We start from the raw sequence: 16892 nt of genomic DNA, 5'->3' as shown, positions 1-16892 counted from the left end.
ACACTACTTATGCAGCACAGGACTTTGTATCTTTAGGGTGCCTTCCAGCTCCTGATTATGCTGGTAGAAATCTCATTTAATTGAAAACCCTGACTGGGGCTCCAACAACAACCCAAGCAGTAAAGCCCTTGAACAGACATCTGCCCCTGTGAGAAGCCCACACGTTCTGTCATCCTGGGGTGGCAACCAAAGTGCTTAAAGGCATGGAAAAGGCAACAACAAAGTTGGCTAAAATGGAAGGCAGGTGAAACCTGCTTGCAGCTTCAGCCCCAGTGGTGTCAGCACAGTTAGACTTGGGCATTAAGTGGTGCTCCCCCGTGCTCTGCTGGGTGCAGGGCCCTCCAGGTTCCCACTGCTGAGGTCACTGACCAGCTCATTTGTAAACAAGGGCCTCAGCACCTCCCTGCTTGTCCTCTTGCCATGTTCATAGAGCCAGAGCTTGCCTCCTATAAGCTGCTGTGCCCCAGTAAAGCCTGTGGCTGGAGCCTCTCACATGCCCCATCACTCTGCATGTTACTCTCATTTGTCATTAGTGTTTCTCTTACTTGGCCAGGTCTCACATCACTGAAAACCTTCTAAAGGCTGGGCCAGAACTGCTTGTTCTGGTGGTGGGTTGTGAGGAGAAAACCCCTATGTAAGTGTCCCTGAATTTGGATCTTACAAAATAACTTTTTTTTCTTTTAAAGAAAGAAAGAAAGAAAAGGGGAAGAAAGGCAGTTGTCCTGCTGACTCATCTGATGACTAGCAGGATACACTCCATGTTCTTTCCCAGGGAGGTTTCCTAGGTTAGTTCAAGTCTAGCAGTGCAGGTACTGACTTGCCCACTGCTTCTCTCAGACACAGTCCACGTCATACCTGCTGCTCTAACCACACCTGGAGCTGGAAACAAGGCAAGGCAACACATTTAATGAGCTCTGGCTTCAGAGGCTTCACAGTGGATCAGGAAGGGAGCCTGGGAGGTTACCAGAAGGGTATGGGCTGCTCTGCAGGGCCTGGGGCTCAGCCAGGAATTACACAACGCCCCTGCACCCACCCTCACGCTGAGGTTTTGGCCTGTGCAGGTAATTACCTGCCAGACTGGTATGTCAGTCCCTGTGGGCTGCACACAGTGACATGTGCATGTGCAAAAGAGCTGTGCAGCAGAGGGTTTGAGGGGAGTACAAGTCCTGGAAAACACACCAGGATGCCTACTAGGAAAAGTTATCCAATCAGCAGGTTTTTGACTGGTCACTTGTTCAGATCCTGGGTACCCTTGGAAAATTATTTCATTTCAAAACTAATTTGTCCCTTGATGATGAAGTTTTGGCCACACTTCTCAAATGGCTTCTCTAGGTGAGATGTGTCAGAGACCCACAGTGCTGCTGAACAGCCAAACCAGAGGTGCAGGGCCGTGCACCAGGGGACGGGACCCTGAGGGATCCCAGAGCTCTGCTGTGCAGGGGGAGAGGGGATCCCCCATGGAATCAGCTCTCCAAAGAGCCAGGCTGGGCACTGAGTGACCCCTGAGAAACTCTGTGTAGGCACCACTCTTACTCTGTCTGTGCTTCCCACCAGGGCTCCGAGGAGACCATCCGGGTGGTGTCGATGGACAAGGACTACCACGTGGAGTGCTACCACTGCGAGGTGAGCTGGGCCCCCTGCCCACCCCAGCAGCAGCTCTGGGCAGGGCCTGACCCACTGCAGGGCTGTGCCTGCTGGCTCTGCACTCCTGGGCAGGGCCCTGCCCCACGGCTCGGGCGGGCAGGGCTGGAAGTGGGCTTGGGTTGGGTTTTTTGCCCAATAGAATAACTTCAAAGCTGGGTTTGATTGGTTGGGTTGGATTTTCTCAATACTTCCAGATGGGGAGAGAACAAAGAGTAGATGCCAGTTCTCTATTTCCTCATCTCTGGATACAGGCTGTAGGGCTCTAATCTGAGCAGACTTGAATTCACATGGCCTGTGCAGGGAAGAACCCTGACTGGAAGGCTTTTTGGGGGATCTGATTTTTCCCTTCTGAATTCTTTACTGGAAAAGAGATAAGGATACCACTGACTGTCTCTCACTTTTTGGGGAGTAGTTTCTTATTATGCAGAACATTTAAACACGTGTTGTGGCAGATCAGTTTGTGGAATTAGTGCTCTTGCTTTGGAGAGGAGAGCTGAGTTCATCATGAGATCTGCATCCAGGAACATGAGGAGGGAAACAAACTCTCTAAGTTGGGATCAACCAAAAACTTCCCTTTTGCTGTAGGTCTGGTGCTCTGATATAACATAAGAATATCCACACAGAGCCTAATTTTAGCACCAGAGGCAGCAGTGCAGCAATGCTGTCTTCACACACTGTTGTGCACAAGGTTTTACAAAGAGCCTTCTGATTGAGGGAGAAATAACAAAATTCAGGACATCTTGAAATGTTATGTCCCTAAATGTAAGGAAGACCCCATGCACTCAGCTGTCTCCTTCCAACAGAGACACCTGATACTCCATCCTTTTCTATTAATTTTTCAGGAGAAGCTGGCAGAGGAAATCTCAGTATTTTGAAGAGCTGTACTTCCCTCCTCCTTCTTCCCCTATCTCTTGCTTTGTGCAGGCTTCACCTCAGATGACAGCTCCCTCCCCTTCTCTCTCAGGCTTTTGACTTTATGCTAGAATGTCCCACTGGGGGTTTATTTTCAGTTCTGTTTCATTATTCATTTCCTCATTCTCCTTCCCATTTGAGGCAAATCAGGCTGCCTCCACATCTGCCCCGAGAGGCAGAGTGCACTTATGTACAGAACTCAGGAGCTGGCCATGTGTCAGCAGGGGTGGGTCACTGCCTCACGGTCTCACACCAGGCTGTCAGACTGTACAGCTGTCCCCAAACGCTGCTGGACAAGTTAGTGCCAGTATTTTGAGGAAAGCTACGATGACTTCTGTCATCCTCACCTCGTGGCCACACAGTCAGTGGTTGGGTTGGAAATTTTGCTGCTTTTCTGCATCATCTCATTCGTGTGCAACCACTTCACTTCTGCAGAGAAGTTCGAGCAGTTACTCATCAACAGCCCCCCAGTGTGGAACTGGAACCCACTGACAAGGTCCCTCCTTGCACAGAGGGAATTCCAGTTTGGAAAGGCAAAGAGATGTCAACACTTGGCACATCTGTAGGGTGTCTCAAATTGGTAAATTCTAATTTTAAATCTTACATAAATGGCTATAAAATTATTACATAATATCTAGCAACACACAGAAAACTACCTTGGCAGAAACTTTGATTTTGGCCTCACTAAACTAACATTCCAGTTTTAAAGCTCACTTTAAAACCCATTTTCAGCCTTATTTCAGCATTGTAAAATTTGAGGATTTAAACTTGAGCTGTGAAAGGTGAAAAATCATTCTTCGTGTCCAATTAACAGCTTTTTATTCATTTTCAGTCTAAAATAACCTATATGCCCAATTTTTTCCTATTTCCCCCTTTCTATTAAGTGCACAGATACACATTTAGAATCTCTGGTTTCTCGGGACTGGTCACAATTAACAATTTTTAAGTATTTAACGTATTTGAAACATCAAATCTGAGCACCACATTTCCGTGATTTTTAAATGCCCTCAAGATTATAATGATGGCAGCTGAAAATCAGGATTGTTTCTATTGCAGGCTACAGAACAGTCAGCGGGCAGGATTACTGGTAGCTGCTTTTCTGTTTCTCTCTGTTCCTGTTCTGTTGTTCACCCACGTTGTCCCTGTAGTTATGTGCCAGTCCCAGAGGTACCAGCATTTCCAGTAAAGTTGGATAATTGGCCTTGAAGTCTTTAATTTTTTTTTAATTCCAAATTAGAGAAAGTGTAGTGCTGCTTCAGACATGTCTCATCTCCCCCCTTTTCCCCACTCCTCTCATCCTCTGCTTGTGCTCTCTCTGCTCTTGTGTTGCAGCATCAGCTCCTCCTCTGTTCTAACCCCTCCCAGGTTGTATTTCTCAGGGTCAGTCCTTGCCCTGCTTTTTGGCCAATTTGCATCAATATTTATGAGCTGAAGAAGAGACCAGAATGGGAAACAGTGGTGGAGGAGAGGCTGGGTACTGCTCTGGAGTGCCCTGTTTGAGTTCAGGGATGTTGGTGTGGATTGTCAGGGTCCCCCCCCAGCCTGTCGGGGTTGCTGCTCTGGAGGCAGGGAGGGAGCTCTGGGGTTGTGCAGGACAGGGCAGCAGTGCTGGGAGGTGCCCTGCCTGACTCCCTCACTAACCTGGGCTGTCTGTGTCTCCTCCAGGACTGTGGCTTGCAGCTCAATGATGAGGAAGGCCATCGTTGTTACCCCTTAGAGGGCCACCTGCTCTGCCACAGCTGTCACATCAGGCGCCTCAACATCAAACTGCCATCACATCCCCCTCCCAGCTACCCCATGCATGTCACAGAACTCTGAGGGACATTGCCAGGATCAATTGAAAGAGAAGACAAAAATGTAAAAGTGACTTTCGTGTTCCTTTAAAGATGAGATTCCAGTAATAACCACCTAAACCAGCTATTTATTTTTTGAATCAGAGGTGAAGGGTCCTTTTTTGATCTTGTACATATGCATTCTTTTATCTAGACATTTTCACTGAGACACCATCTACTTGAACAAATAATTCACCACTAAACTGTAACTGTAAATGGCAGCATTTCTAAAACAATGGTACAAAGGGCTGTTCTGCACTCCCTGCTCACTTCCTTCAGTGATTTCACCCGAGTGAGGAGAGTAGAATTACTTTCCAAAAGTTAGCACCTTATCATATTGCAGCAGGCATGATAAGATAAACTAGCATTTTAGCTAGTTTTGGTGAATTCTGGTCTTAGAGAATACTTGGATTCCCAGCAGCAGTGGGGAGGAGGCAGGTGGGTGTTTGTAGCCAGGACAGGTTCAGCACAGGCTCGGCATCCTGTGAGGCCAGTTCTCCATCCTACAAGGTTCCACAGTCATCCAAAGACTAATTATTGGGCTTGTTCAAGAAATATGGCAAGCACTTCATGTAAAACCCATGTAACAGAGGATTATCCCCAAAAGGTTGGCACGTGCAGGGTTAGCAGTTGCAGGGTGGCACAGCCCCTGGAATTGCTGGCTGGGTACAAGGTAGCCATGGTTTCCAAACTCACTCATATCAACTGGACCGTTTGGCACTTACTAAAGAATTCATCTTTCAAACCTGTTTGTTGTTTAATAGGGTTAGCTGCCCCTTTCTATGCAAAAGTACATTTGTCTTTATACTGCTTGTTTGATACAAGACTTCATCTGTTACCAACTGCTTTATGATTGTATGTTGAGACATTATTAAAGACAGAGAGGGACAGTGGTTTTGTATTACCTTTTCAGCTTTGTGTTCTTTTCTGGATTACTTTTGAACTGATTAGGGGGATTGTCTTCATTGGAAAACAAAGTACAGTTTAACAGAAATAAGAATTTAGAGAGTCAGGTCATTGAAACATTGGTATTTTCCAACAAGTATTAGCTGTACACAGAATGTACACACTTCCATGGTTTGCATAAGCTTTTACAGTACCCTCAGAGCTCTGGGGGAAAATATATGTCTTCCATATAGGAAGTTAAATGAATCTTTTTTTATGGTTTGTTTTCTACCATGTGCTGGTGATTTACATGCAAATCACACATCTGTATGTCTAAAAAATTCCTTACGTTCTCATGAGAATCGATCCAGCCTTCCTGAAGTTGCCATTTATCACTGCTGTCTTTAACTGTGTTCAAAATTGCAGTAAAATAAAATTCTTCTGCTCCAGAGGAAGTGGAAATTCCAGAGCAGATTCTCTGCATGTGTAAATGGGGACGTTTCCCTGCCAGTTCTCCCCACGCTGAGAATGGGAGCGATCGGGTCGGAAATGATCCCGTGTTCAATTCCCCAGGCAGGCTGAGGAGATGACTTATTTGGCAACACCATTGCAGTTTAGTTTCTTATGCTCCATTGACTTTTTGAAAGCCGTTTGTGGTGCTCTTGAAAAGCACAAAGAGCATCCAATGGACACTAATTCCTAAGTGGAATAATTAACTCCCTTAACAGAACTTTCTGATAGTCTGGAATTTTCTTATGGGGGAGGGGGGGGAGGCAGGAAAAAATCCTGAGAACTATTTTTGTCTGTCAGTAAGGAACAAAAGGTACACTTCCTGAACTTTTGCCAGCCTTCCATTGGCCTAGATTAACCTGTCCTCCTGAATGCTCCTGGGCAAGTCAGATGCTCTTTTAAAAAGTCATTTTTTACTTAGTATATATCAGTTTATAATTAACATATTTAATGTGAGCCCCAGGTTTTGGAGGAATTGCAGTGCAACCAGTAGCCCCATTTCTACACTGTGGCCCAAGAGGCCTGGCCTGCAAACCAGAGGCCAGTGGGTGCATGTGCACTTTGCATTTGCAAGCACTCCCTCTGTGTCCATAGTCAGCAGCCCAGCCTCAGGAGGAGTGGAACTGTGTGTGCCAGCAACTGCTAGAAAAGAGGAAAAAATTGGTTTAAACTGGGTGGTATGACTAGGTGAGTTCCTTAAGGTTATTACAACCATGGAAGATACCAGAGCTTCAGGATAAACTTTTAGCATCAGCTGCAGGGCAGTGCTTTCTCCTCTGAAGGAGCTGCCTTGGACCACCTTTAGCTTGGAGGCATTTTCACTCACTTGTCTTTACAGTGTATACTGAGGAACCCAAAATAAGGAAAGAACCATTAAAATGCAGAGAGAAGGTTTGTGTCTGTTCCTGGGAGCAAATGATCCCATAACAGTACTCACTGGACTGGAAAAGTGCTTTGCTTTACCAGGAGAGAAGCAAAACCCCCAAGCTGACAGTGGCCAGAGCTGGAGGTGACTGACCCTGGCACTTGGACCTGTCCTCTGCCAGGATCTTCCCAAGCACTTCACCTCCTTCCAGGGCAAGTTTAAGTTTCCAACATACTTTCCAAGGCACAACAAACTCAACCATGTACATACCAGACCTTTTCTTCTTTTTTTTTTTTTTTTAAATGATCATCCCGTAGAACAGAATAATATTTAATTTTATTTCTCATGTTGATCTGTGAGTCTCTTGTAGTTCTACACAACTCTGATCTGTTAAGTATCATCATGGTACAAACACCAAAAGGTGATATTTCAGTACAGAATAAGCAATTTGTTTAAAAGCAGAAAGCAGCAGTTGTTGTTCCAGTATTTTCTATAGACAGATGCATTCCATTACTGTATTATGAAGTACAGCTTTGCTTTTCCAACATTTACTATAAAAGCTGGAGCTTGAGTGAAATTTGCCAGTTTGGGGTTTGGGTTTGATTTTTCTTCCCTCCCCAAATCAAAGAGAAAAATAAAATCAAACCTAAGATAATGATGTGCTGTACTCTTTAGTGCAAGTGGCAGTTTCTGCACGTTACCTCCTGCCTGGGAATTATGTAAATGAGGAAGCTTCTTTTAGTGATTTTCTTACGGAGTATTCTTACCTGAAATCAGTTCAACACAGATGTAAACTTCCCGAGTTCATTTTACAATGTGATTGTTCTTCAGAAGCCTTTGCTGTACTTTCAGAATGTTTCCATAAAGTTAAAACAATAACAACCTGTTCTCATTTGCATCAGGACTGCACCTTCTCCCCTTGGGTGGGGAATCTTCCCAAGTCCCTGCAGCCCAGAGCTGTTGTAGGGATGCAGAGTCCCGTCCAGGGGAGGAGTGTTCCAAAGAAAGGACCAAAATACTCATTTGAAAACAAAACAAAAGAATGCACTCAGATAACTGACCTTACAGAGAGGGTTTTTTGTTTGGGTTTCTTTCCTTTCCCTTTCACTTGTGTGCACGTGTGTATATATTTTGTAAGGTGGAGCTTCAAAAGGAAAACATGGTTAGAGGAGCTCTTTAAGACCAGAAATTCCAGAGTAGTAAAGTAAACCAAAGCTCTAAAGGAGACAAAAGCTGCTTTCTTGTGTTTCAAGAAAAGTTTAAAAGTTTGTGATTCATCCTGTAACTAATGCCGTAAACTAGAGTATATAATTTGACTTAAATTAAGTTTTCATTTGAGAAATATTTTCATTTTCTTTAAAAGAATATAGTTTTCTTCCAAGAACTTGGACCAACGTTGATTTTTATTTTGTAGGAAATATATGAATTCCCAGTTTGTATATCATGTAACTAGTTTACATGCTGAAAATATACATTAGTTTAACTATTTTTGTATATATATCCTTGTAAAACCTTTCAATGTGCTTCTGTCTTTTTAGTCTTTAGAATTACTTGTGGTTTTGTGTTTCAGTGTTTGATTCCCTTGATTATTGAAGAAAAAAATTGGGAAATGTAGATTTATTTATCTAAAGAAGAAGCAACTTGCTATCATCTTAAGTTATTTAATATTGAAGTCAGAAGTTTCATTTAACCTTAGATGCTATAATCTGCTTTTTTTCAATAAAGACATTTTGTAGTTATCTTTGTTTTTGTAGTTTGTTGTGCGTAAGAATTTTATTTTTTTAAATCTAGATGGGCACTAAACAATTTTCAGGAGAGCCTGGTATTGCCCACAGAAGTGTCTGACTGATATTAATTGATTGCAGCTGCATTCATGAAAGATTTTGGTCCTCCAGTGCAAGTGTTACTAATTAAGGTCTAAAATATGCCCACAGCTAATGTTCTGCAGCTGCACTTAGAAAGGAATTTAGCCACTCTGGCAAGTTTTAATTAAGCTTTAACCAGTCTGGCTAGTTCACATGTAGGACAGTCAGTAGTGAGGGACGTTTGCTTTCCAAGACTCCCGTTATTTTTTGGAGTGTTCAGAAGAGACTTGCCTGGGCTATGAACTTACACAGCTTTAAGCACTTGGACCTTGGACTGGGGAATTTTCTCCATATTCTTGCTGAGTCACAGGAATTCAGAAACTGTAGTCAGAGCTTTGATGGGATCAAAGAGATGCATTTTTTAGGTATTTTACCTTTCTGAAGCTTTTTGCCACTTCCTTGTCTCCAGTTTCATGGCACAGATGGAGCTTGGTCACATTTACCTTCCTCACCCCTTGGGCCTGTCGGGCAGAACGTGCATCAGTTCTGGCATCTTGTCTCCAGCTGTGGCCTGGGGAAAGAGGACAAGAACCAGTTTCTTCCTTGTTTCCTCATATCCAGTGGCTTCCCTTTCCATTAAGCTGGTCAGTCTGCTCTCCCTGTGAATGTTCTTCCCTCCAGTGACTCACAGAAGTCAAATATTCACGAGCTGCTATTCCGGTGTTCTGCTACCCTCCCATCAGAGAGGCCTCCCCAGCTCTGCCACTCTGGCTCAGCAGAGCCCAGATGACTTCACAGCTGGAAATAAAACTTACTGGAGGTTTTTCCCACAATGGCTATTTTGGCAAATTTTTCTTTTGCGCAGTCAGAATGGAAAGAGTTACAAATGCCACAATTGTTTTAGGGACACTCAGTCTGTACTTCGGTGCTTTGAAACAGATGTACCACACTTCTGTAGGGCCTTCACATCCATGCTATTTTCTCTCTCATTATTTTGAAAAATTCATTCAAAATGAGCAATTCATGCCCTCCTTGAAGGAAAAAAAAAAGGCACAAAGACTGGCCAACTCAAGCATTTTAACAGGCCTTAGCACATGGTTGACACAAATGTACTCAATAAAAATCTAGGACGTCTTAATGCAGCAAGAATTTATACCAACTCATAATCAGCCTGACTGAAAAGAACTTAAAATATATTAAGTGCCCCTTGTGGGCCTCCATGCAGGAAATCCATGCTGGAAAATGCCCATCCTTTCATGGCAGGAAGGGGGTGAGTCAGGCCCGGCTCTGAGGGCTGGGCTGGGATCCCTGGCACGGCAGCCAAGCCACAGCCCGGGTGTAACGAAGCTGTTGCACGACACGTGGTTGCTAAATCTGGCATGTAGATGTTTTGGGAGGACTTTGGCAGCCCTGCTCTTCCACCTTACCAGCCATGCCCAGGGCTACACCCCTCACCTTGCAGCTATTGGCTGCTACAGGGATTCAGGTGATCCCAGGGCCCAACCAGAGACATTGGAAACTGTGAGGAGTACGGGAACTAGGCTGGGGAGGCGTCTTCAGCTCAAACCCCTGTCACTCAGCTTTTAGTCCCCACAGGGTACAGACTCCTAGAATAAATGAGGTTGGATGAGAAGTCATTTGATGCAACACACCACCATCAACACACACACACACACACACACACTCAAAGCAAAATAGATGTGTGTATATAAAAATCATGGAATTGTTTATGTTGGCAAAGACCTCTGAGATCATCAAGTGCAACCATTAATCCAACACTGAACCATGTCCCCGAGTGCCACATCTGCACAGCTTTTAAAGCCCTTCAGGAATGAGGACTCCAACACTCCCCAGGGCAGCCTGTGCCAAGGCTGGACAACCCTTTCCATAAAGTTGTTTTTCCCAGTATCCAACCTGAGCCTCCTCTGGCACAGCCTGAGGCCATTCCCTCTCATCCTGTCCCTTGTTCCCCGGGAGCAGAGCCCACCCCCCCCGGCTCCCCCCTCCTGTCAGGGACTTGCAGAAGGTCCCCCCTGAGCCTCCTTTTCTCCAGGCTGAGCCCCCCCAGCTCCCTCAGCTGCTCCTGGTGTTCCAGACCCTTCCCCAGCTCTGTTCCCTTCCCTGGACACACTCCAGCCCCTCCGTGTCTTTCCTGCAGTCAGGGGCCCAAACTGACCACAGGACTCAAGGTACAGCCTCAGCAGTGCCCAACACAGAGGGACAGTCACTGCCCTGGTCCTGCTGCTACACCATGGCAGCAGGCCTGGTGCCACTGCCCTTCTTGCCCACCTGGGCACACCTGGGCTCACGTTTAGCAGCTGTCAAACAGCACTCCCAAGTCCATTCCTGTTGAGAAGCTCTCCAGCCCCTCTGCCCCAGCCTGCAGGGGTTGGTGTGACCCAGGTGCAGGACCCAGCACTACACCTTGTTGACCCTCACACTGTTATCCTCAGCCCATGGATCCAGTGTGTCCACATCCCCCTGCAGAGCTTCCTGCCCTCCAGCAGATCAACACTCCCACCCAACTTGATGCCATCACTGAATTTAGCTGAATTTGCTAAAACAAGGATCCCAGTTGGTGCTACAACCTCATGCTTGGGGCAACTTACAGATAGAAAACTTTGAAGGAGGAACTACTAAGCAAGGTCTAGAAATAGTGAGAAGAGCTTGACATTGAGTAGGAGATACCAGTGCTCACTGGGTGTCTAAGCTGGACATGAAAATGTCACCCTCGAAACAGAGGGCACTGGGTTCTGGAATAAACTGCAGGTCACCCCTCAGTCACCACCACTAGGCTTATGAGCAGCTGAATTATGTATTTTAAAAGCTATGGAGTTAACCACAATTTATAGTAAAACTCAGAAGACAAAAAGTATTTTCTTCCTGTTCAAAATTCATTTGAGATCCTATCCTAGTGCTCAATACAATTCCCACCATCTTTTAACAGTGAGCAATCCCAAGTTCCCATGTTTTTTAAAACATACACTAAGAACTAGCTCATTTTGCACTACCTGCACTGTCCCTGTGCTGCTGGTTTCTGTCCCGTCAGAAGACAACATACAGCATTAGAGAGTGCAAATCACTGTGCTCACACAAAAAGCATAAGAGGGGTACAGACTGAAAACTGCACGGAATGTAAGAAGCCATGAGGAGATCTGATAAATGATAAAACAAGTATCTATCCAGCAACACATTTAAGAACAAATTCTCAAAGGTTTGCATCATGGCTTAAAAAAACATCTTCAACCCCCCCAGTTGTATGGCATGTCTGGGAAGTCGTCACCTCAAAGAACATGGGCTGCATTGGTTAGTTACAGTAATTCAAGTGGTTAAGTGGTCTGTCCAAAAAAAACATGTTCATTAAAATTTTGGCACATTTAAGCTATGGCAGGAATGTTAAAGCCAAGTGATCAGTTAATTACTCTCTGCTCTGGTGAGGCAAATGAACGCCAGAGACGCCCCTCGGTGCTCCCAGCGCAGGAAGGGAACGGTGCCATCAGCATTTCCCAGCCCGTGTGAACAGTCCTGGCACTGTGAAACCAAGGGGCTGTGCTGCCTCCTGCCCCCAGGGAGACAGGACAGGAAAGAAAATCACTGTGCCAAGCTGTGCCTTTTACCACCTCAGTCCTGCAGCTGAAAGCTTCGTGAGTCAAGTGTGCCGAGCTTGGCAGAGGGGAAATAAAGCAGTGATAAATTCTGCTCTGTGTGGCTCTGGTCTCACCTGAGTGTCTTCACCTGAAGTTTTCAAAAGCTCACACACTTTGTGTAATGATGGATACAGCAACAGGGTAGGGAAGAAAATTAAAATGGCTTGTGTGGCAGGGTGCAATGCCAGGGAGAGCAACAAGACATCTTCAGCACCTGCAAGCCACATGTTTAACTGCACTTACCTCCAACAGTGGACACGGCTCCCAAAAAATTTTTCCACAGAGCTTCTTTGATGGGGCAAAAAAAGCCCACAGTGTCCTGCAGCAGGCATTGCTGACTGTCATACAAGAGGATGGTGATGGCACTCCTCCACACCTGGCTGTGCCCAGGCTCACCTGGGAGCTGATCCTTTTTCTCACTTCTTCCTACCTCAGAAAAGAACAGAAAAAAAGCATCACAGCTTTCTGTACCATTTACTTTTCCACTCCTTATCAGGGCATTTCCCAGCATGGGAGCAGAGGAGGATGGCACAGGGCTGGGGACCCTCAACACGGGTCCCTTGCCAGTGGTCACTGTCACACAGGAATCCTTTTGGAAAAATGGCAAGTCTTGGTGCAACAAACATTACAGTCCCTTTAGACACGTTCTACTGCTTCTAGTGATGTCTCATAACTTGGAATAGTTAATTTGCTACCTACACTCCTCACCCATAAAAGCTATAACTGCAGTTTATTTGGCTAACTGTTCTTTTATCACCCCAATATACCTCAGTTAATGGTAGAAGTCAGACACATGCAGCTGTAGTAAGATCTGCCTTTACTTGACTGTAAATACTATTTCATTCTCTATTTAAAACAAAATATTTGCAACAATGATGTCTATATGGAAGAGTCCATGAATGCCTCTGAAATAGAGCAGAAGTCCTTAAAAATTGTGCTATTGCACCAAGCAGGCACTAGAAAGGCAAGAAGAAGCACCTCTCCTCCTGAAGGGCCATTGGGATGGCTCATGGGAGCTCAGGGCCAGCACAAAACCTCAGCAATCCCCCCCCACTGTGTAAATGACCCCACAAGGCCTGACAACTCCTGTGCTGGGTTCCTCCTGACAGCCCCTGTGCTGGGTTCCTCACCTGGAGGAGACCAGTGATGGTTATCTGGGTGGCTGTGGAGGAGACCTATTGCCCTGCCTCTGCTGTGAACTGCAATGAGCTCCACTGAGTTCCACTACAGCAAGGCCAGGTTTAACTGTGCAGCTATCTCAATTTTTTTTTTTTTTTTTTGGTAGTAGAAGCCTCTGGAAGTCACTAAAAATAAGTTTTTGTTTGGGTTTTTTAAACCTATTCCAAAACACATTTGAGCTGTCTTTCAGGATGGCACTTCCTCCTTGTCCCTACTGACAACAGATTTGTCAGTCATTAAGAATGCTCTGCATGCACAGAAATATCTCGGGTTATTTTTCCCATAATCAAAAGCAAACAAATCCCAGAGCAGCCCCGGCAGGCCCCTTCCGGCCGGGCCGCTGCCCCCAGAGACCCGTCGGGCTCGGCCGCTGCCTGCAGAGGGCAAACACGGCAGTTCGCTTCCAGTGGAAAATGAGACACTGAAACAAACCGACCTCCCCCCTCCCCTAAAAAACCCCCGAGCTCCAGCCCAACTGTTCTCCAGTAAACATATTCCAAGCTGGTCAATCAGAGCTCTGTGAGTGGCTTGGGCTGCACGAACCAGCACAGCACAGAGGGTGTCCCCCACTCCCCTCGCTGGCAGTGCCAGGGGATGTTCCCCGGGCAGCGCTGGGAGCTCCCACCGCCCTGCAGCCCCTCCCGGGCACGGCAGGGCCAGCCCAGCCCCCTGTGCTCAAGGGCTTGCTCCTACATGGCCCTTCCTGATTATAGAGGATTGGCATTTAGAAGGAACTCCAAAGTTATTTACCTCATTATCCTCCTTTAAATCCCTCCCTAATACCCTCCTCTGCTGTTATGGCTAAATGAGTTTTGCAGGTAGAGCTGGGGACACGCCATGCCCACCACCTGTACCCATCTATCCCACTGAAATTTGGACAGTAAGTTTCTGAGGGCAAAAAGCTGTTTTTAATTATAAGGAAGACAGTCTTGCAATTCTACGAGTTTATGAGTAAACAATAGCAAATCTTTCAGTATTGCCAAAATCTTCCTGGCCTAACATAGCAGCAGTTCTGCTATAAGAAGAATTCCTATATGTAGCACTGAAAGCTACCCTTATTAAAAATAAAAACATAAAAAAAAATATATTTCAGCCATCCTTAGCAGTACCATTCCTGCCGTGGGTTTGTGTTGCTAAGTGTAAATTAAAGGGATTTCATAAGCAGTTTGCAATAATTTCCCCAATTAGTCTTTTGCTTTCTCTGTCCATTTTACATAACATTGGTGAGAAAATTGCTGGCCACTATCTAGAATTGTTGAGGAAAGTTTCTGGAATGCTTTGCATTCCTGGGATGGGGACCTTAGCAGAGCCCACTGTCTGCACTCGGAGTCTTGGGTCTGCAAGGTCAGATGAGTCACTGCAGCGTCTCCTTTTCACGTCTGATCAACTGTGCAAAATCCTGGGGACAAATACTCCTGCACATTACTCTTATGTCCTGGGGATCTTCATTCAAGAGCATTCAGAGAAAGCAAGCATGAAACAAGGCTGCAAAGTGACATCATTTAAGAATTTCAGCAGTTACAAAAAACATCTGGAGGCCTAAACCAGCCTTTTGCTACCCACATACAGTACCCAGCACAATGGAGACCTAACGTATTATTGTGCCCTAGACTTAGTGGTTTAACAAACAATTTGATTTTAGCAGACCTTGTAATTCATTAGATATCTCACCTTATGCATTTACAGCAGCTTTGAACATCCCAAGATCTTTAATCCTCAGCGAGGCCTCTTCTCTTAAAAATACATATCATCACACTGGATGTGCCACCATGAAAATGTAAAATAAATGCTCTGTGTCATCGTGGTTTTCAGTGTGGGGTTGCATGATCTACACTCCAGAGAAAAAAAGAAAATTGCAGTAGCTCCGATCACTACAGAATATTCCAAAGGTGAAGCTCAAACACACAAAGGATCTCAGTTGTGAAAGGTTCTTTCACTGCTGTTCACTGCAAAGGAATAACTGAGCATGGCCCAATCCCTGCTGCATCAGCCTTTCTGCACGTGGGATCCACAAGCCACTGCACCAGGATTTTATAGTTATGTTTAAGCCAAAACCTAGTTCTTGTTCTTTGCTCATGAGAGGGCAGGGAATGGGCAGGGAAATGCACAGAGACCAAATCATGGCTGAGGAAAGAGCAAGGAGAGAAGACAGTGCTGCGAGAGGTGAGGAAAACAACAGCCTGCCTTTCATTTGGAGACTAATTGCTTCTCCAGGCTGGGCTTCATGAAAAAACAACAGCTGAGCGTGGCTCCTGAGGGGGACTGTTGGCCTTGGTAAAGCCACTCAGCCCAGGGGCACAGCCAGGTCTTAGGACAACTTAATCCTCTCCAAGCTTGGTTCATCAGCAAAGCTTGGCACATCAGGGCACCTGAGGATCACCAGAAGTCAGGGACCCACCCACTACCCTGTGTCCCCTGGGGAGTGGACACCCTCCACCTGCCCCTCCTCATGTCCCACGTGGAGCACCCCGTGGCCTCCAAGTACCATGAGCATTGGAAGGATCAGGACCAGATATTACACATGCAGACTCTCCCTTTAATGCTCATATTCAAGCCTCTAAGCAAAAAGCAGCAGCAGCAGCACCACCAGCCAACTGCAGCAATCACAGCCCAGTCACCAGGGTCACTTCTGTGGTGGGCTCCATGCCCACCTCTGCTCCACAGAGATAAGGGTGTCTGCTGCCAGTGACAAATAATTAATGCCTTCATTCCTTGCTTTCCTAACGTCAACAAGATCATACTGAAGAAGAGGTGTGAAAACACAGAAGCCTTTCTTTCCATGAGAATGGCCCACTTCCCAACTTTTAAAATGTTTGTGCACAGCACAGTGCAGAATGCCACACAGCCACCTAGTGCTGGGAAAAAATCACCTCCCCACATCTGTCACTGTCCTCTGCAGTCCCATAAGTGCATTTGAGACCAAGTGTGCAGCAAAGAGGGAAAAAAGGCGAGTCTCTGCAAAAGTCATGAATGTGGATTTCCAGTTATGGGCAGCAGCAAGTGTGAGAACAAAACGGCTGGTGAACTGCCCAGGAAATGTGCTTTTATCCTGATAAAGACAAAGGAAGGCACCCCACAACAGATACGACTCTGGATTCTCCCATGGCTCTTGTCTGTGGCATTTCTCTGCTGCTGGGTTAAGCAGGTCTTACTTATTTTTAAGGGTATCCAAGCTGCCCACCCCACTGTTGGCCCTCTGTCTTACCAAACAGGGAACTACCTAACAGGGTAGTTCCTGACAGGGAACTACCAAGATTTGCTTCAGTCAAATCCATCTCATTCCCCAGCAATTCCTTGCCATGACAGGACTGAGACTGCCTGTCCTCCCATCTCATCATGGCTAGAAAATGAAAGCATAGGATGCTCCTTCCAAGTCACTTGTTCCTACATTGCCCTCCTCCCGTGGTGGCACAGGCAGAGGAGCAGAGCAGGGAACCAGTCTGCTTTAAAACTATTCCAGAGAAGGAAAAAAGAAAGACAGAAAAAAAAAGGTTTGCATTCAGGCAGCTCCATTGCCTGGTTCCTGCTCCCTGCACGGGTGACCAGATGATTGTGCCAGCAGGACACGGGGGCAGCAGCAGTGCAAGGGGGTGGCCTGATGTCCTCAGCAAAC

The 16892-nt window shown here is 45.9% G+C and overlaps 1 protein-coding gene and 1 long non-coding RNA gene across 2 annotated transcripts in view; one reads left to right on the top strand and one right to left on the bottom strand.

Moving 5' to 3' along the window:
• Positions 1–8388, top strand: part of WTIP (WT1 interacting protein) — an 85308-nt gene extending 76920 nt beyond the window's left edge. The window contains exons 7-8 of the mRNA XM_032701103.1: positions 1555–1623; positions 4222–8388. Of these exons, the coding sequence (XP_032556994.1) occupies positions 1555–1623; positions 4222–4374 (222 nt within the window). The 3' untranslated portion in view covers positions 4375–8388. The remainder of the gene's footprint in view (positions 1–1554; positions 1624–4221) is intronic.
• Positions 8389–8907: 519 nt separating this feature from the next.
• LOC116793328 lies at positions 8908–15115 on the bottom strand. Its single transcript, XR_004359454.1, has 3 exons — positions 14951–15115; positions 12344–12526; positions 8908–9024 (listed from the first exon to the last, which is right to left on the bottom strand). It is a non-coding gene; the product is annotated as an uncharacterized LOC116793328 (long non-coding RNA).
• Positions 15116–16892: the final 1777 nt, after the last annotated feature.

The sequence above is a fragment of the Chiroxiphia lanceolata genome, chromosome 13, assembly GCF_009829145.1.
Source record: "Chiroxiphia lanceolata isolate bChiLan1 chromosome 13, bChiLan1.pri, whole genome shotgun sequence".
NCBI lineage: Eukaryota > Metazoa > Chordata > Aves > Passeriformes > Pipridae > Chiroxiphia > Chiroxiphia lanceolata.
Note: the sequence above shows the minus strand (reverse complement) of the source record. Positions and strands in the feature narration are given on the sequence as shown.